The 19,893-nt window shown below is 37.2% G+C and overlaps 2 protein-coding genes across 2 annotated transcripts; both read right to left on the bottom strand.

Moving 5' to 3' along the window:
* Positions 1–1,858: 1,858 nt before the first annotated feature.
* LOC104230637 (ankyrin repeat-containing protein At5g02620-like) lies at positions 1,859–5,761 on the bottom strand. The gene is made up of 4 exons (XM_009783497.2): positions 5,517–5,761; positions 4,526–5,334; positions 3,722–4,131; positions 1,859–2,940 (listed from the first exon to the last, which is right to left on the bottom strand). The coding sequence occupies exons 2-4, from the start codon at positions 4,857–4,859 to the stop codon at positions 2,062–2,064; spliced, it is 1,623 nt and encodes a 540-aa protein (XP_009781799.1). The 5' UTR covers positions 4,860–5,334; positions 5,517–5,761; the 3' UTR covers positions 1,859–2,061.
* Positions 5,762–16,859: 11,098 nt separating this feature from the next.
* Positions 16,860–18,483, bottom strand: LOC138879733 (uncharacterized). The gene is made up of 3 exons (XM_070159369.1): positions 18,194–18,483; positions 17,402–17,501; positions 16,860–17,336 (listed from the first exon to the last, which is right to left on the bottom strand). The coding sequence occupies exons 1-3, from the start codon at positions 18,481–18,483 to the stop codon at positions 16,860–16,862; spliced, it is 867 nt and encodes a 288-aa protein (XP_070015470.1).
* Between the last annotated feature and the right edge of the window lie 1,410 nt (positions 18,484–19,893).

Below are 19,893 nucleotides of genomic sequence, written 5' to 3'. Positions count from 1 at the left end.
GCGACAAAAACATCGCAAGTGCGATGACACCAGTACCAGCACTCAAAAATCATGAAAAATTATTCCGAATCCAATCCAAAACTCACCAGAGCCCCCCAAGATTCCAAACCAACCATGCACCGAGGTCCAGAAACACAATACAAACTCGCTCGCGCGATCAAATCATCAAAATAACCTCTATAAGCATGAATCCGATGTTAAAACGCATTAAGATCAAAGTAAACTTCAAGAACTTCTAGAATAGTAACCGAGCGTCCGAACCATATTAAATCAACTTCAAATGACGCCAAATTTTGCAGAAAAGTTCTATATGACGAAACGAGCCTACTCAAGGCTTCAAATCATGCCTAACAACCTCGAAACAATGAATCGCACCTCAAGTCAAAAGCAATGAACTTTGAAACTTCAACTTCTACAATCGATGCCGAAACCCATCAAATCACATCCAATTGACCTCAAATTTTGCATACAAGTCACGTTTGACGTTACGGACCTACTCCAACTTTCGGAATCGGAATCCGACACTAATATAAAAAAGTCCACTTCCGGTCAAACTTCCCAAAAATCCAACTTTCGCCATTTCAAAAATAATTCGACTACGGACCTCCAAATTACAATTAGAACGCGCTCCTAAGTCCAAAATACCCAAAGGAACTAACGAAACCGACGAAACTCCATTCCGAGATGAAATGCTAAAAAGTCAAACTTGGTCAACTCTTCCAACTTAGAGCTTAAATCTTGAAGTTCATTCTTTCAAATCGATCCCGGATAACTTGAAAACCAACACCGACGATTTACGCAAGTCAAAAACTCAAAATACATCATGGGGAGATACTCGAGCCTTCAAAATACCGATCAAAGTGCAGATGCTCAAAACGACCAGTTGGGTCGTTATATGAGGGCATAAACTATCGCCCAATCTAAGTTCAAGCTGGGCCATAACGTATATATATTCACCGGGCTTAGACCATGTCTCCGGAACAATCTCAGTACCTATGACGCAAGACGATTCCACATATCAAGGTCGGAATGAGATTGGGTATTTTCACGTCTTACGATAGTACCCGACTTGTCTTGATTTACGATTGATGAACAATAAGGAAGATGACCTGGGATCTTTTGTTTCCAAAGAATATCGATTCTGCATTTTGATTTTCACATTGATCTCAACCATGCTCGGAAAATCCTTTTCAAGTCTTCTCCAGAAAGATTGACTCGACAAATAAAGTATTGAATTGGCGAAAAGTTTTGGGAAGGTAGAAAGATATTTTCAAATCAGTTTTCAAGTTTGTGTGCCGCGTGTTAAGAAGGCAGAGACCTCCCCGAGCTTCGCCCTAATTCCCATCTAAGGTTGAATAAGATTAAATTAGTCTCGCTAATATATATAATGCACTTACCTGCATTTTGACATAACTTACCTACAATTAGTGTACTTACCTAAATTAGTGCACTTATCCTAATTTTGACATAACTTTACCTGCGTTTATTAGACAAATTCTATGCTTTGGAACTGTAATATCATTTTGTTTGAAGTAGGACAGAAACAATATGTGAGACTAATTTGATGCATTATGCTACTACTGGTGCCTATTACACAAGAGAAAAGTACCAGTATCTAAGACTAATTTCATGATAATGTGATACAAGTCATATTTTTCTTTAATCGATAATGGTAGTGTCCGGATCAGCTTGAGCGCACATATTAATTCTTCCAACGGTACTTATTACCTCACATTACCATATGTATTTAGTAACTTTGCTCACCAAAACTTAAACAGATGAAATATACCAGTAAATCACTTGAGCATATTTTTGTCGTTGCTAAGCGTACGAATCAAATAGGTGCAACGGCTCCTGATACCAGAATGAGATTGAATTGTGAGCGATTCAGTCACTGTCACTTAGAGCAAAAACGATTAACCAAAAATTTCTTGAGGTAAAGAACTACCGTTAACTTGAGTGTGCACATGAAGATAAAGCCAAGGGCTTCCATCACCCCACAAAAAAAGAAAAAAGAAAGAAATGAATTACAATATGGGGCTGGATTCACCAGAAAACTGTCTATATAGCATATATTTTCTTGTATTCATTGTTTAGAGCATCTGAATCTGAGAGGACTGATGCTGACCAGGACCGCGACCTGCTGGCCAAAGAGTTCCTTCGTATGCTCCTCTTGTTCGAGGACCTTATCCTATTCATAACGACCCAGTAACACATCGTTCCAATAGTTGTAGCCATTATGCTTGCTCCTATTATGGACACTAATATAGGCATCCATAAATTATCGTCGCCAACAACAACGTACGATAAAGACAAGTAAGCCACTGAAACAAATAAACATGCCACCCACATTAGCTTGTTTATAATTGACATCATCTTCTTCTTCGCTCTGCTTTCTATTACCACGATTGTTGTTTGGACAACCACAACAGCAAGAGCGATGAATAAGGATATGGAGTCAAAGACGAAGAAAACCAGAAATGCTGGATTTGGACCGATATTTGCTTCTCCAAGGGAATGATCAGGTGGGATATCATCCGGATCATCGACCCATTGACCATTGATTTGAAAGATTGCACCAAAGGCTACTGTGGCAATGAGCACCGCGACAACTGTGGTAGAATTGATTGCATTGTTAAGGCCTTCTGCATGCATTTTGTACACACGCTTGGCGATGTCTTGTATACGTCTTCTTGTTAGGCGTGTAGTTTCCAATTGATAGTGCACCCCGTGCTTTATGTCACTTACAGTTTGCTTCAACTCTCTTGCTGGATTTGTTGCCTGTGGCTTGATGGATCTAGCACTTTGAACACCATGTTCCTGCAAGATGGTTCCTAATTCAGCCTGTCCCAGTTTCTCCGCAGTGTCGAGGGCTGTCTCGTTGGTCCTATTGACGACTGTAGTGTCTGTTTCATTCTGCACAAGCAGCAACTTCACAATCTGCATATGTCAAAACAAGTTCGAAATGAGCTCTCAATATATTCCACTCGCGCCTAATCAATCCCTCCAATAATTTTCCAAGAAACCAAGGCTCTTTTGACATCTATCCCAATGCAAATGATATATTACTGACAGAAATAGGGTTGAAAGGACTTTCGATTTATTACATAAGCTAAAATATAACAGCAAATTCTTCGGAATTTTGGTTGTTAAAACCATAAGAGTTTTTAATGACATTTCAGCTAGGAAATCACTTTTTGGCTTCAAAAATATTGCTACACAATTCCATTTTCCGCTTAAGGATAAAGATTGTAATCTAGTGTGCTTTTCTATGCATAGTGATAATTTTACCTTCTGCATAACAGATACTTCAATAAACCTTGCATCCACAATGTCGATCTCGTTTATACTTTTTTTCTAGTTATGTTTCAACATCTGTAATTCCCACTACATAAATTCTGAGGAAGAGTTATTGGGATCTCTTAAGTAACAAGAGAGCAGAAGATGAACAAAAAAGTCGAAGAAACAAAAGTTTCTAGACACTAAATAAAAGAAAATAGATCCATGTCTTAGATTGATAAACAAAGAGTAGTCTACAACTGAAACATCACGAGAGCAGTTAAAGTTTCAAAGCAAAATTCTCGCGTATTAGACAACGGACATGTATTGGACTAAGATGAGCTTAAATGGATGATAAAGATTTATTTAGCCGGCCCAAGCTTTCTTGGCATTGAGGCGTACGTAATAATAGTAGTTGTTGTATAAGAAAAAAAGAAAATACCTGATCCCTGCCTTTCCGAGCAGCAATATGCAAGGCAGTATTGCCCTTGTTGTCAACCATATTTATCAAAGAAGGATCAGCTCTAATCAGCTCCTCCACAACCTCAAGATTTTGTCCTTTGACAGCCATGTGAAGTGCAGTCTGTCCCTTTTTATCCATCCTAGTTGCAATCCCTGGCTCCTTACTCAATAGCGCCTTCAAAACCTGCACATGTCCATTTCTTGCAGCAGAGTGCAATGCCGTTTTCCCATTACTTTTAGCTATGGTGGCTAAACTGCTCTCTTCCTCCAATAGGTAATTCACCACCTCTATATGCCCTTGGTTTGCTGCTGTATGCAAAGCTGTAGTATTTGAAACATCGACGGTCATTGAGAGCTCTGGATGTGCTTCCATTAATACCTTCACCACATCTGCAAAATTACAAATTCAACTTCATAATTGACATGAATAATTATGCTATAATGAACATCAATAGTAATTTAAAAGCATTCGTTTCCTAGGGTGAATAGGCGAACACATTCCGTTCTACTGCTACAACACTTGATTTTTGTCATTAATATTTAACATCATAGTATAATAGAATAGCCTACATACTACCAGGTGCATAAGTGTTTTTTATTATTTTATTTTAATACAGAGACAATTCCTTAAAATCACTTGAACTAGACATCAGAAAATGGAAAAGCAAGCCGGTGTAATTCATACTAACATCAACAACAATGACAACGACAATAACAATAACAACTGTGTCTCAGTCCCAAACTACTTAGGGAACGATAAGAGCTCATACTAACATCAACATACCTAAATCTCCTTGTTTGGCAGCAATGTGCAAAGCATCATAGCCGTTCCTCGCTTTTATTCCGGCAGCAACAAGATCATAGTAATAGATCATCTCCCTAACCAACTGATAATAACCATATTCTGCTGCAACATATAATGCAGTTTCCCCAGCAGAATTTTGCTTTATTATCAACTCTGCCAATTCTTCCTCCTCTGTCTTTTCAAGAATCTCTCTTATTGCAACAATATTTCCAGCTCTAGCTGCTGCATGCATGGAACTGTCATCCCTTTTCCCTGTTAGTTGTTTTGTCATCTTCTTCCGGGGCGCCACCGGCTTAGGTGCCGGTGCTTCCATCGTATACAATTCCCCTTTCACCACCCTTTAGTTTGTACAACAACAACAACGTCTCAATTCCAAATTAGTTGGAATCAGCTATATGAATCCTCAGTATTCGTTTCGCTCCTTTCACCACCCTTAAGCCAATGCAACAACAAGAACTACGTCTCAATTCCAAATTAGTCAGATCGTCTATATGTATCCTCAATAACCGTTCTACTCCATTTGGATCGTTTCTTTCAACTACGAAATAATTTGTTTTTAGGACAAATTAAGGACCCTGGCATATGCTAATCTATATGAAAAATCCCTTATTTTCTTTCCCTCAAACACCCAAATCAACAATCAAATTTTAAGACACCAAGAGAGCTTCAGAAACCAAAAGGGAAACTCTATCAATCTGAAGCCAAATGTGAGAATCATACATCTCTAGATTCATCAATGGCAAAAACTTTAAATTTCATTCCCAACCTTTTTGAGCGAAAATCAAGTCCTGATAACAACAATAACAAAACCATGCATTAGCATTAGCATTCTTTGAGTATGAAGAAAGAAAGACATTTGTTTTCACTGCTTAACTTCTCCCACAATTTTGAAATTTTGCTTTCTTTTTCATTTCTATATTACACGTAAAAAGATTGCCAAATTCATAAAAAGAAAAGGGAAATTATTTACCTGGGCTAAAAAGAGTTTCCCCTTGCTGTTTTTTCTCCTTAAATACCAAACCCCATAAGTGATCTATCTGTAAATTATTTTCCAATAAATAGGAACAAGGAGGAGAAAAAGTGCTAGAAGTTAAGAGAAAGGGACATTTATACAACAAACAAATTTTAAAGAATCACACCCAAAGCTCTTGAATCCTTAAAAAAAGAACCATAAAAATGGCTCTTTGTAAAGTTGGTGATGTTGATAGTTTGGATTTTGAGAATTTAAAAAAATAAATATTTGTGGGTGATATTTCTTTTCCTTTTTTTTTTTTTGTCTTTTGTATTTAGTTGAGAGACAACAGAAGAAAACGCTAATTCCTGTGGTGCTGGGTAAAATGAACTAACCATATTACCAGAACCACGCGCCAAGTGTTTCTTGGTAAAATTGTTTTTCAATATCTGAATAAAATATTTTTCTTGAAAAATATCTCTACTAAATGAGACACTGCAATTAAAATCTCTTTTTTCGTGTAATTTTTTTTTCCAACTGCTTTATGGTATTGTTTTGAAGTCCGACTAATTTGATCTCGTGTTGTATAAAATTTATTAAAGGATAAGCGCTCTATACTAGTTTTTTTGTTTTCAAAACTTGAGCTGGATGCATCTAGTTAAAGGTGAAGGGATCCTATCATCCTACCACAAACCTCGACAGTAAATTAATAAAAATATTTTATATTTTTTCTTGAGAAAATATCTCCACCAAATGAGAGACTGCAATTAAATTTTATTGTTTTACGTCACTTGTTTTGACTACTAGTAATATGTAAACATTATTGATAATCTTTAATCATAGTTATTATCATCACCCTTTCGCCATTCTCAATTCCTCACATACTAATTCTAGTTAATCATATCTATCTTTATACTGAATGAAATACTGACTATATAATTTCTTAAGGTAAAATAATTTTTACCGATATATTTTTCATGAAAATTCGTCTTATACCAACTACACCTAAAACTATAATTTTTGAAAACTAATAGATTTATGATTGCATAAACAATGAATAAAAATATAAATAAATATGATATGCTTCAGTACAAGGTTTATGTTTTTTTATTTAATATCTTTGATGGTTTTACCTAAGGATATTATATATTGAAGAAAAACAATTGTGAAACTATGACTGGTTCTAGTGTAACGCACTAGTGGGATGCTGCTTACTAATGCGAAAACTTTCACTATCGTCTAGAACCAGTCCATGTGAAATGTGGGTGTCAAAGGATACTCCTATAATAAATAAAATATCTTCTAGTTCAATGACGAAATTCTCAAATTACAATATGATTTCTTTACAACTTGTTTGAATTGTTGTAATTATATGTCAGTTTCATAATATATTGTATCGTATTGTATTGTATTATATTGTTTGATGAATACAATGTTTGGATAGATTGTATCATTTGCCGTCGTTTCGTGATGTCACACACCCATAATATGAAGAATAAACTTGCAACATTACTAAAAAAAAAGGATAAGGAGTAGAATTATTATATAAAAAAAGTAGGATAAAGGATAAATATGACTATTTAATAATAAGGAATGACAAGATGAGAGAAAAAAGCAAAGAAATGATGTCACCACACCAAGTCCATCGTTCCATAAAGTGGCACTTTTCGTCGTACGTAATGACGGAATACAATAAAATTTAAGTAATAATCAAAACAAATATTGTATTCAAAGTAACAATACGATACAATATGATAGGTAACAACCATCCAAACATGCTGGGGAAATTACGGTCAATAGAAAAAGCATAAATGATTTTCAATACTATCAATTATTTATTTATTTTCATTTACATTCGGTCGGATAAAAGATCGCCTGAGTGAAAGGAAAAAAAAACCTATATTCTTACGCGAGATGGGAATAAAAGCAACTAAAATCGAAACTTACGATCTAAATACTAATTAGTAACCTTAATTTGAATAAGGATGTCTAGTACAAACTTAAGTAGATATTAATACAATTAGGTTGGCGTATAGAAATATAGGACTATATGTTTTGTAGTATAGTTCAATTCAGAGAATGAATTCTGTGATTTATAAGCTTTTTATTATCTAAAAATAGAGTGGTTAAATTTCATAATAACTAATTAAGAAGACGATCAATTTTTCATTTCGCATTCCTCTTCTCAGCTCTTTGATTAACATCTTACTACGTGTAAGCAATTTCGATTATGTTGCATCTTCTGAACTATTCCCCTTCTCTTTCTTTCTCCTTGAGTTACGACAAAAGCAGCGACCAAAACGGTGGAACCTCTGTCACTGGTAACTCTATCTCGTTGAATGTAACGACTTGGCTGGACGTTTTGAGAATTTGCACTTTGCTCGATAGTTTGGGGACACAAGTAGCTTCGTATGATGTATTAAGACTTGTGTGCAAAATTTGAGTTCATTCCGGATTGATTTGATATGTTTCGGCGCGAGTTTTTGGAAGTCGAAAGTTCGAAAGTTCATTAAGTTTGATTTGAGGTGCGTTTCGTCGTTTCGATGTTGTTATGCGTGATTTAAGGCCTCGAGTTGGTCCGTGGTTTGTTATGGGACCTGTTGGTATGTTCCTACGGGGTCCCGAGGGGCTCGGGTGAGTTTCGGATAGGTTTGTGCTGTGTTGCGCTCGTTTTTCTTATATTTCGACGTTGTTTCTTCAAGCATAAATGATACCACATTAAACAAATGAGCTCCGATTTCTGTTTTGATTGAAGCATTAGATTCGTATCGTAATTAAGGAGCCATAGCAAAAAGAATCGTCAAATTTGGACATTGTATGAAGATTTATGGTCATTTAACTAAGAATTGGGCCGCCAGGTATTTTTAGATTAATTACGAAATTGCTACTGACCTCGTATTTCAAAATCTGCACTATTTTTAAATATTGAAACCAATATATCTCCTTCATTATAAGGTCAAATGGAGTGATTCAAAAGCCTAACTTGACTGAAATTTCACAAGAAATCCATTGGAGGCATCACAAGTGAGTTTGAGAATCGTTTGGCATGCAAAACGAGATAGAATAGCTGGGCAAAAATACTTAATATCGAAAGTTTGTTCATTTTGTCATATTTTGAGTCGAGGAGCTCGGATATGGACAATTTTTGGATGTGATCTTCACTATATGGATTGGAGTATGTGTTCTATACTCTATTTTGGTTATATTTCATAAATCCATCTTCGTTTTAGGTATTTGATTGATGATTTCAAAGTAAAATTTTGAGGGTTTTGTCTAAAATTTCATAAAGTGAATTTTTGAATTTTGAATATCGATTTGGAGTCGGATTTGAGTGAAACTAGAATGGTTGAACTCGTAATTGAATGGGTATTCGGGTTTTATAAATTTTGTCGGGTTCCAAGGTGCAGACTTGGGGAGTTGACTTTTGTTGACTTTTTGCAAATTATATAAGGATCATAGCTTTGTTAATTGAAATTGTTTTCTCTTGCATTTTTTGATGTATTCAAGTCTTTTTTTGCTAGATTGGGTCGAGCGATGGTGATTTGGTAAAGGAAAAGCTAAATTGAGTATTGAGTTGGTTGAATTGAGGTAAATGTCTTATCTAACTTTGTGGTGGTGGTGGTGGTGGTGGGGGGGGGGGGGACCATCCTTTAGGAATTGAGTTAATTGTGTTATCTTGTTATGTGAAAGTCGGGTACGCAAGGTGATGTGTGGGTACACAGTCTATATGTAGTATTGACCGGTTTAGATTGTCTAATCTCTTTCCATGCTTTTGATTAAATTGTCAAAACATGTGGTATCTCGTTGTTAGACTACTCTTACATGCTTTATATGATTTTGTTAGCACTTATCTACCTCTTACTCGTTATTAGGCCCATATATGCTTGGTTGAAGTCATTACCTTCCTTATTGTGTTGTTACCACTTAATTGTTGAGTTCTTCTATGACTATGTGCATATCTGCTACATGTCCAAATTGTAGTATTGCCTGCTTAGTTATCACGTGCCTTACATGTCTTATCATTTCGTAAATGTTGTTGTATTCCTTTGTTTTCACGTGGTTCCCTTGTTGTCGTGTACTCATAGCCTTGATTGTAGAAATTCTGGTAAATTTAGTTATTGAATTGTTGTTGTTGATTTAAGTTATTGTACGGGGGATCGGGTTGCACGCCGCAACAGGTGAAATAAGGGAGGTGGTGGAATAAGGAGGATATTTATATTGTGATATTGTTATTGTACGGTGGGATCGGGTTTCATACCGCAACAGGTGAAATAAGGGTGGATTATTATGGTGAAACAAGGGTGAATTATGATATTGATATTATATGATGGGATCGGGTTGCGCGCCGCAACATATTATATTTATTGTTATGATATTGATATTGTACGGTGGGATCGGGTTACACACCGCAACAAGTGAAATAAAGGTGAATTGATATGGTGGGATAAGGGTGACTTATGATATTGATATTATATGGTGGGGATCGGGTTGCGCACCGCAACATATCTTGTATTTTGGTATCCCCTATTTTAATGTATTGGCTTCAGTTTCTTCGTATGGGACTATGATAATCTGTGTTTTTGGTTTTCACTGTGTTCTGAGGATCACGTTATTGTCATTGACTTATTGCCTTGCCATCATTTCCTGAGCTCTTTTCCTAATACTATTATTCTGATGAATGGATTTTCAAACTGAATTTACTACGTTGAGTCATTACCTCCTACCCTGCTTAGCTATTAGTAATATAGTGATTTAAAATAAAAGAATTAATATCATGCTACCTTGTGTGACCTCTAGGTTAAGACTCGCCGTATATTTTGGTATTTACTATTTCTAATAGTTGTTACATTTTACTTCAATTAATTTCTCAACTTAATATCCTTAACCTGTTTGAGGTTTTTATTTCACTTAAAAAGGAATCTTTATTATGTCTTAATTTAATAAACCCTATGTTAAATTCAATAGCTTATTCGATGTTGTATTTTATTTGGAAATGTTATTCTTCTTCACTCAAATGATTTCTAAAATAAATCCATCTTTCTCACTGATTTCCTACTTGGTCTAGAAACGACACTATTACTTTATGATATATAAGTAAAAGTCTCCTGGACACCTTAATTAGTATGTGATACAGATATTATGTACTGAGTAGCGCATGGATTTTGCCATACAAAGTGAGATGGAAATATGTGGGCACAAGGTGCCATGTGTGTTAAAGGTTTGGAAGTTGTAATTATGATTTGAGATTACGAGGATTGGAATTGTTGGAATTGTGTATTAGAAATGATTCAATTTGTTGAGGTAACATCATTTTCCCTACTTGAACTCATTTATGCTTCATCCGGACCCCAACTATGTTGTTGTTTAGTTACTTGGTTAATTCTCGTTGTCATTCGTGTTTTCCTCTTATCGTTACTACTCTTTGCAATTTGATATCCTTTTGCTATTGGTTTTAGTCGGATAGTCCTCTCTTGTTAGATTTAAGTCATATCTTGCAGGTTATATATTCGGTAGTGTTTTAACCTGGCCTCATCACTACTCTATCGAGGTTAGGCTTGATACTTACTGGGTACCACCGTGGTGTACTCATACTACACTTTTGCACATCTTTTTGTGCAGAGCCAGGCACTTCGAATCGGGTTGGCTTTGAGACTTATGCTTGGGGTGGATGGAGACTTCAAGGTACACCTACTGGGCGTTCGCAGGCACCGAAGTCACCTTCTATTGTATTTATTTTCATTCTTTCCTTTTGTTCTGGAACAGTTTCATTATGTATAACTACTCCTAAAAAGGCTTATGACTTGCACTACCGATTTTGGAATTGTAAATTGTACAGAGATTCCTATTTCTAAATTGTTTGCTGTTAGCAAATATTATCGATATTTCTGTTAATGTTAGTCTTATCTAGTTTTAGAGACTAGGTGCCATCATGACTTTTTCGGAGGGATTTTGGGTGGTTGACGAGCTGGTATCAGAGCCCTAGGTTCATAGGTGCTATGAGTCATAAGCAGGTTTAGTAGAGTCTTGCGGATCGGTACGGAGACGTCTGTACTTATCTTCGAGGGGCTACAGAAACTATTAGGAAATTCCACTTCTTTCATTCCTTGTTGTGCGACATCGATTCAGCTTGAAGCATATATCTTATGTTCCTTTACATCCACTCGTGTATGATATTACGCTTTCAATGTCCACTATGCGCTAGTAGTTCGTGATGCTACATATGGGCTACGAGGTAGCCGGGGATGCTCAGACATTGTCTCAATGTATCGTTCAAACTGAAGATGCCGAGGTATTGAAGTACTATTTAGTTGTTCAAATGGGGTGCAGCGGGGCCCAATATCTGGTTGACAAGTATGAGCTTGGGAAGGTTTAATTGATTGACTAGTCGTCGCAATCATGGTAGGGTCACAAGGTAGATGTTGATTGAGGATAGTTGGTGGTACTGGATATTATGTGGTTCGTATGAGATTTCTACTCAGGGGAAGGTACATATTGTCATTCAAGGCACTAAAGGAAGCGAGTTTGACGGTCACGAGAATGAACATGCGCTTAGTGGATGAACTGGAGTACCTTGTGATTGGTGTTGTACGAGCTATGAATGTTAGTTTTGTGAATCATTAGATGTTTTTTTCTATGGCTTCGCGCCAAGTGGGGGAGTCCACTAACGGTATTCAGGTTGTAGAGTCAGGTGTTACCTCATTTTGGCCTGAGAAATGTATATAGATGGTATTGGAAGGTTCCCAAAATTTGTATATAACTAAGATCTAAGATCTTCTATGGGATGATGTTGGGGCTTACGGTGTTTTTGCGTCATTAATGTATTTTTATTTCAGTATCAAAAGGGAGTCGGAGAAATAACTATAGATTCATATAAGGTTTATTCAGCATAGGCATCTCGATCGGGGAATCATGGGGTGCTTCAGGGGAAATATGGTGGTTTATGAGTTGCTGGGCTACGTGGATTGTACTATGATTTTCTGCATTGAGTTTTGGTTGGGGTAGTTGTTTGACACTGAGAATTGCTACCTTAGAGGAAAGTCTAGGAGTAACCAAAGAAATGGGTCAGCTCTGTAGTGTTAGGTCAGCATAGCAATGGAAGTAATTGGTCCTTTTTGAATGGGAATTCCCTACCGGCATTTGTGGTAGTACTCTTAGATTGGACAGTTTGTGTGGCTCGGTTGAGTTGGGAAGATGCGGTCCTAATGGTTTAGTTGTGTGCGGACGGATCTCGGAGAGTTCTCGATGGTTTCGGCAACGGTTTGAGTCGGCTAGCTACTATGGGCATAAGGAATATGTTGTACACTATGGTTTTCTCCTGGATGGATATCAGAAGTTAATAGAAGGTTGGTATTATTGGATATCATATGTGAAGGACATGCATTTTAGGAAAGACCCTTGAGTTTTGGTTTGCCGGTTCATGGCTAGTGGCATGGTGATTACTGGGTTTTAAGGCTTTTGAGGTTCGAGTTTTGTTACACGGCCGGAAAATCTATATGGGTGCTTCAGTAAGATGATGAGGTGTGAGTGATGTATCAGCCATTCTATTAGCGTAGTTGAGTTCGGGTATGGAAATTTCGGTATTCCTGAGGTTTTGGGGCTAGGTGTCCCAATATGCAGGCTATTTCTTGTTTGTGGATTGTGAAGGCATGTTGAGAATGGGATAACTGATAGCATACATTATCGATAAGTTGCTATGGACTTTTGGGAGGATATTTACCTATTTGGGAATGATCAGGATTTGGGTTGGGGGCTATTTGAAAGCTCAACGAGAATATGTATTTTATATCAGGTCAAGTTTGGGTGCTCTTGTGAGATTGTTATCACGGTTATGTTACCAGGCATAATGGATATTATTTGTGCCCCTGGCCTATGTCGTTATGGGCTGTGAGGCTGTATGATTATTCTCCACGCATGTTGTAATTCTGTTCAGGCCTTATAGCGATATAGGTGAAATGACCCTTGTGATATTGATTGGCTCATTGCACCTTAGTTGTGCTTGCTTTCTTCCATATTTTGTTAATTCTATTCATTTTCCCACAGTTACAGTTATGCACTCTACTATGTTTGATATCAATATTCATGTGATCAGTGAACCCGAGCACTTTGGCTTGATGAGTATCTGGGAGCGGGCTGCACGCCGCATCGGATTTTATGTGGTATACCCTTTCCTTGTGTTTATTTGGTGTTTTGTTTTCCCTATGTAGGATGATTTAATGAAAATATATTTTTGTTGTTAAACATGTTGTACTTGTTAGATAATCCTTATACCTTGCTTCCCTTCTATTTGTACTGCATAACTGAGTTATTGTTGAGTTGGTGTACGAGCTGTATGGCGTGAGAATCCGTGTGGTTCCGTGATGAGTTATTCGTTGGGCTGCTTGTATTGGCTGAGATGAGGTTCTTAGACCTGACATTCGAACTATCGTATTGGGGGTGAGGAATGTTTGGAAGTATGAGGCTATTTCTGCTAAGATTTGGGAAATGACCCTTGACGGATGAAAGAGCTTCTTGACTTGTTGACTTCATAGGAGGTTATGAGTTCCCGCATGTTTCTTTATCATGGGAAGCTTTGTGGAGGTCCAGAACAAGGTTCTATTCAATGTGAAGTGTATTACCGACGTCCAAATGTTATTTGGGCAGCTATGGTGGTCAGAAGTTATTGCTACAGGCATTTGAGTTGTGTGAAACATCGTGTGATTGTACCTTGGGTTGTAATTATGGCTCGATTCAGCTTGTTCAGGTTTATACAGTAAGATGATGTGAGATTCGGGTCCTATGATGAATTTTAGATTGTTAGAATTGGGTTCTGTCCTAAGGTTATGGACTAAGGATGAAATGAGATCTATAGTTAAATTGCATTGTCAATCCTACATGGGTTAGGGTGATAGGGAATCACCTCTGAGTGTATGTATGGTGAGCTCATGCAGTGGTTTGATGGCTTTGGAACAACTCTTGGCACGTTCGAGGACGAACGTATATTTAAGTGGGGCAGAATGTAATGACCTGACCGGTCGTTTTGAGAATTTGCACTTCGCTCGATAGTTTGGGGCGCAAGTAGATCCGTATGATGTATTAAGACTTGTGTGCAAAATTGAGTTCATTTCGAGTTGATTTGATATGTTTCGGCGCGAGTTTTTGGAAGTCGAAAGTTCGAAAGTCATTAAGTTTGATTTGAGGTGCGTTTCGTCGTTTCGATGTTGTTATGCATGATTTAAGGCCTCGAGTAGGTCCATATTTTGTTATGGGACTTGTTGGTATGTTCGTACGGGGTCCCGAGGGGCTCGGGTGAGTTTCGGATAGGTTTGGGCTGTGTTGCGCTCGTTTTTATTATGTTTCGACGTTGTTTCTTCAAGCATAAATGGTACACATTAAACAAATGAGCTCCAATTTCTGTTTTGATTGAAGTATTAGATCTGTATCGTAATTGAGGAGCCATAACAAAAAGAATCGTCAAATTTGGACATTGTATGAGAATTTTATCGTCATTTTACTAAGAATTGGGCTGCCAGATTTTTCAGATTAATTACGAAATTACCACTGACTTCGTATTTAAAAATCTGCACTATTTTCAAATATTAAAACCAATTTATCTCTTTCATTATAAGGTGAAATAGAGTAATTCAAAAGCCTAACTTGATTGATATTTCACAAGGAATCAATTGGATGCATTAAAAGTAAGTTTCGGGATTGTTTGGCATGTAAAACGAGGTAGAATAGCTGGGCAAAATACTTAATATCGAAAGTTTGTTCATTTGGTCATATTTTGAGTTGGGGAGCTCAGATTTGGACAATATTTGGAGGTGATTTTCATTATATTGATTGGGATAAGTGTTTTTTATTCGATTTTGGTTATATTTCATAAATCCATCTTCGTTTTAGGCATTTGATTGATGATTTGTTTTTTGTCAAAGTCCACAAGGCCTTATGCCTAGGGTTAATTTTCATAAATATAAAGTAAAGTACAACAATGGAGGGGACATAAATTACCTCCCAAAGGTTGGATGTACACTTGATCATCCAAAACTGAAAACCAAATGGACCTAAAATTCTATATGAAGTTAGACTTACAGAGAAACTCCAGTTGCCTATCCAACATTGATAGACTATTGCTTATACAAAAACATGGTGAAGGAAACCTAGTTTAACTATACAAAAATGCACAAGTGATCCTAACTCTACTAAACAAATGAGTTGGAAGTTCATCTTCCATATACAACAAGATCTACATCTTCTAAAGAGTAGAAAATCTCTATGGAGTATGACAAAACAATGATCATGGTCCAAACATTCTTCAACTTTGCTTTAACAGTGAGACCAAAGAAAGCCTAATTGAAGAAGGTTAACAAAAAGGACCCAAGTAGATGGCCATACATGCTAATTCTGCCTGGAGCTTCTGACAGAAAAGAGTGAGCATTTTCCTGTTGCCATCATCCAAAATATCTTGGAAATTGCAAGATATACATGTGGCTTATGGCTTTTGAAAAATGTAACCACACTATTCCCTGGACCATTTGCTCAATGCCTTTGAAGTGGCTTTGAGCTTTTGATGAAAGATCCACATGGGGTGCCCAGCAATCTGCATCTCCCAAGTCCTCTGGACTAAAGGTAGAAAGGTATCATTGTCTACCCAACAGTTGAAAAATTTGAAATATTTCTGGTTGGCTTCCTAGCTCACATGCATTTCCATTAATATAGGCAAATGATCTGACCCTACAACAACCAAGTGTGTGATTGTGGTTGTAGGGAATGAAGCTAACCAATTATCATTAACAAATCCCTTGTCCAATATTTTCCAAACAATGGAGCATAGATCTCTTCCATTAGACCAAGTGTACCTTGGAACATGAAAACCAAGGTCCACTAATCCATAGTCCTCAACCATGCTCAATAATTCAATACTTTTATTCATTTGATAAGGAATGCCTCCAATCTTTTCTTCCACCGATGCAATCATATTAAAATCACCAATGACATACCAAGGCACATCACAAGAGGATTTGTGCCTTAGGTTGTCCCATAAAGGTCTTCTCATGTTTTGTTTACATTTTGCATAGATGATAGTCATATGAAAAACCTGACCAACTTTTACATGCCTTAATTCAATAGTCAGTTGTTGTTTATCTGTGTCTAGAACTGTACCATTGAAGTCCTGGTTCCAGAATATCCAGATTTTATTATTGACATTGGAAGCTGCATATTGCATGCCCAGTTGGATTTTATAGTAGTTGAGGTATTTGGTGTCAAGAAATGGTTCTAGTACATCAATGAAGGAAAGGTTGTGAATTTGTTTCAGAATTCTAAGTCTCTCAGTGGCTCCAGAGGTTCTGATACCTCTTGCATTTCAGATTATTGTACTAATCATTAAAGGATGATGGATTTTTTGGACTGTTGGTTGTTACTGGAAGCTGCAGCTGCTCTACTTCTGGTTAATCTTGGTAGTGGTTGTGTAAACCTTGGTGACATCCCTTGAGAAGCAATAATTTGGTCTTGGTATTCTTCCCCATTGGCTTCTTTGATGAGGAGATCACAGTGTTGATCATCATCACTGTACTCATCGTCCTCTTCACTTCCTTTTCCTAGTTCATCCTCTGAAAGGATAGGTCTATACTCATCATCCTGAGGTAGATGAGCCAAATTGTCTTCAAACACAGTCAATATCTTCTCAGCAGTTGAAGTGTGATTGATACCCTCTACTTTGTCAACTAATAGAGGTAGCAATTCAGTGGAATCAGCTTCCAATTGATGATCATCATTGGTAAGGTCTTTCTGCAAGGCCTCAGAATCCTGCTGAATTCTAAAGCTATTTCCTTTTTCCTTAGATTGCTTCTTTTCTTTTGGCTGGGGTTACTCTTCTTTTTGGTTTAAAATGATGCAGTTTCCATAACATGTTGTTTACCCATTGCCTTCTTTTTGAGTTGTGCTATAGTCTCCTCCTCATAAGTGACAATAAGTAGAGGAACTTGACCAGCAACATCATCAGTGGTAACAGAGGTTAAGTCCAACCTAGATTCAATCATATGTGCATTAGCACACTCATGCAAAACTTGAGGAAGCCTCCCTTGTTTGGATCCCCATCTCTAAGTTCTAAGGTTTCCTCATGACAAACCTCCCTTCCTCCAATGGCTTCATCAACAGAAACACAAAGGGGAATATGGGGATTGGGTTGTTTCTGGGCACTAGAATCAGCAATCCTCTCCAGTTAAGCTGGAGGATTGTTAGAAATCCTTTATGGTTCAGAAACCTTTTGGGAGTTTTCTTTTAGTGGAATCTGTTGTCGCTGAACATTAGGTTGTTTAGCAATATACACTGCCTGTTTCTTTTTGGTGTTTTTTCTGTGCATTTCCTTTCGATCTTCTATTTTTTGAGTTTGACATTCCTCTTATGAAAGGTCTGTTCCTAAAATCTGGTGTTCCTCCTTATCTTGTGCTTGATATTTTTGGTGCCTGACCTGCTGTTGGTGTTGAGGAATATGTTTTTACTGAGTATAATGTGTTTGTTGTTTTGGTAGTTGTTGTGGTTTTTGTGTCTCTATTGTGGTCTTTTCCTGTTGTATGTTTTGCTCTTTAGTTGTTGCATTGGCTTTCCTCTTCTGTATCTCTTCCTGTTTGGCTTTTTATGGACATGCATGAGTTGCATGATCAAGGTGTCTACAATATAGGCAGCAATCAGGGATGCTCTCATATTGTATCTCCAACCATTGTCCATTACTATTTTCATCTTGATTATCATCATAGCCTAACCACACATGTTGAGGTCTGTCTTTGGTAAGATCAAGTTGCACTTTTACCTTAGCAACACTGCCTCTTGTTTTTTGAAAAGATGCCAAGTCTAGGAACAGGGCCTTACCCACATGAGAGAGTAGTGGAGTGAGGATCTCCATATAGTAAAGGTTCCAAGGCAGCTCACGAATAACAATCCATACTGGCACAATTGTGGAATCTTTATTGGGAGTGAAAAGAGGTGTCCAAGCTTCAATTTGTATCATTTGTCCTTGAATGTACATGAATTGCTTGTTCCACACAGTTGCATGATCATATTAATTGTCTTAGATCGATGTAGATAGTCTTTGAATTGCAATGAGCAATTTTGACTCCTCCCTTGAGCTATGTTTGGTTTACAAAACTTCTTATGATGACATCCATCCTAGGCATAATATTAGAAAGTTTCCCTACCACAGTATACTTGCACCTAGTAGCCATAGTGCCCATGTATTCTTCTCTTTTGAAAACCACTGCAGGTCTGCCTTGTTTGGTGGTGAGCTTTGGAGGAGTGAAATTTATTGGTGTTCTCTCTGCTTCAAATCTGGCCCTGATCTTTGTAGCATAGGAGTGAGTAACTGTTGGAAGAGATGGCTCAGTGGTGTTTGGGGTTTTTTTGCTTGGTCTTTGGATCCTGAAGGCTGAAGAATTTCTTTGTTTGCATTGGGGATTAATGAAACAGTAGCTGGTATTTGTGGAGTTATGTTTGGTGGGCTTGTTTTACTGGTAGGTCGATCATAATTGACAGAGACCTTAGGTTGGTTATTTGCTGACTTAGGAGGATTAAATTTGGGTATGGTTGGGAAGTTTGAGGTGGTGCTGCAACATTGGTCACCTGTACCCCTGTAGTTGTTGTGTCTTCTTTTTCATTTGGATTTTTAGGAAGCAAATTGTTTGAGGTGTGTTGTGAGTTGATGGTTTCGTATTCAAAGTGAAATTTGGGGGGTTTTGTCTAAAATTCATAAAGTGAATTTTTGAGTTTTGACTATCGATTTGGAGTCGAATTTGAGTGAAACTAGTATGCTTGGACTCGTAATTGAATGAGTGTTTGGATTTTTAAATTTTATTGGGTTCCGAGGTGCGGGCCTGGGGAGTTGATTTTTGTTAAAATTTTGCAAATTGTATAAGGATCATAGCTTTGTTAATTGAAATTATTTTCTCCTGCATTATTTGATGTATTTAAGTTTTCTTTTGCTAGATTGGGCTGAGCGATGGTGAATTGGTAAAGGAAAAGCTAAATTGAGTATTAAGTTGGCCGAATTGAGGTAAGTGTCTTGTCTAACTTTGTAGGAGGGAGGGGGAAATCACCCCTTAGGAATTGATTTAATTGTGTTAATGAGAAAGCCATATACGCAAGGTGATGAGTGGGTACACAGTCTATATGTGGTATTGACCGGTTTAGATTGTCTAGTCTCTTTCCATAATTTCGATTAAATTGTCATAACATGTGGTATCTCATTGTTAGACTACTCTTACATGCTCCATATGATGTTGTTAGCACTTATTTACCTCTTACTCGTTATTTAGCCCTTATATGCCTTGGTTAAAGTCATTGTCTTCCTTATTGTCTTGTTACCTCTTAATTGTTTAGTTCTTCTATGACTATGTGCATATCTGCTACATGTCCAAATTATTGT

The sequence above is a fragment of the Nicotiana sylvestris genome, chromosome 10 (assembly GCF_000393655.2).
Source record: "Nicotiana sylvestris chromosome 10, ASM39365v2, whole genome shotgun sequence".
In the NCBI taxonomy this organism is placed as follows: domain Eukaryota; kingdom Viridiplantae; phylum Streptophyta; class Magnoliopsida; order Solanales; family Solanaceae; genus Nicotiana; species Nicotiana sylvestris.
Note: the sequence above shows the minus strand (reverse complement) of the source record. Positions and strands in the feature narration are given on the sequence as shown.

Excerpts from the sequence above, each read along its gene's own strand:
- LOC138879733 (XM_070159369.1), bottom strand. The coding sequence starts at position 18,483 with ATGATACAAATTGAAGCTTGGACACCTCTTTTCACTCCCAATAAAGAT. Across the intron at positions 17,502-18,193 it reads GAAAATAGTAATGGACAATG|GTTGGACTTAACCTCTGTTA; the intron begins GTTGGAGATACA and ends GATTGAATCTAG. Across the intron at positions 17,337-17,401 it reads TAGCACAACTCAAAAAGAAG|CCAAAAGAAAAGAAGCAATC; the intron begins GCAATGGGTAAA and ends GAGTAACCCCAG.
- LOC104230637 (XM_009783497.2), bottom strand. The coding sequence starts at position 4,859 with ATGGAAGCACCGGCACCTAAGCCGGTGGCGCCCCGGAAGAAGATGACA. Across the intron at positions 4,132-4,525 it reads TGCCAAACAAGGAGATTTAG|ATGTGGTGAAGGTATTAATG; the intron begins GTATGTTGATGT and ends GTAATTTTGCAG. Across the intron at positions 2,941-3,721 it reads CTCGGAAAGGCAGGGATCAG|ATTGTGAAGTTGCTGCTTGT; the intron begins GTATTTTCTTTT and ends TGACATATGCAG.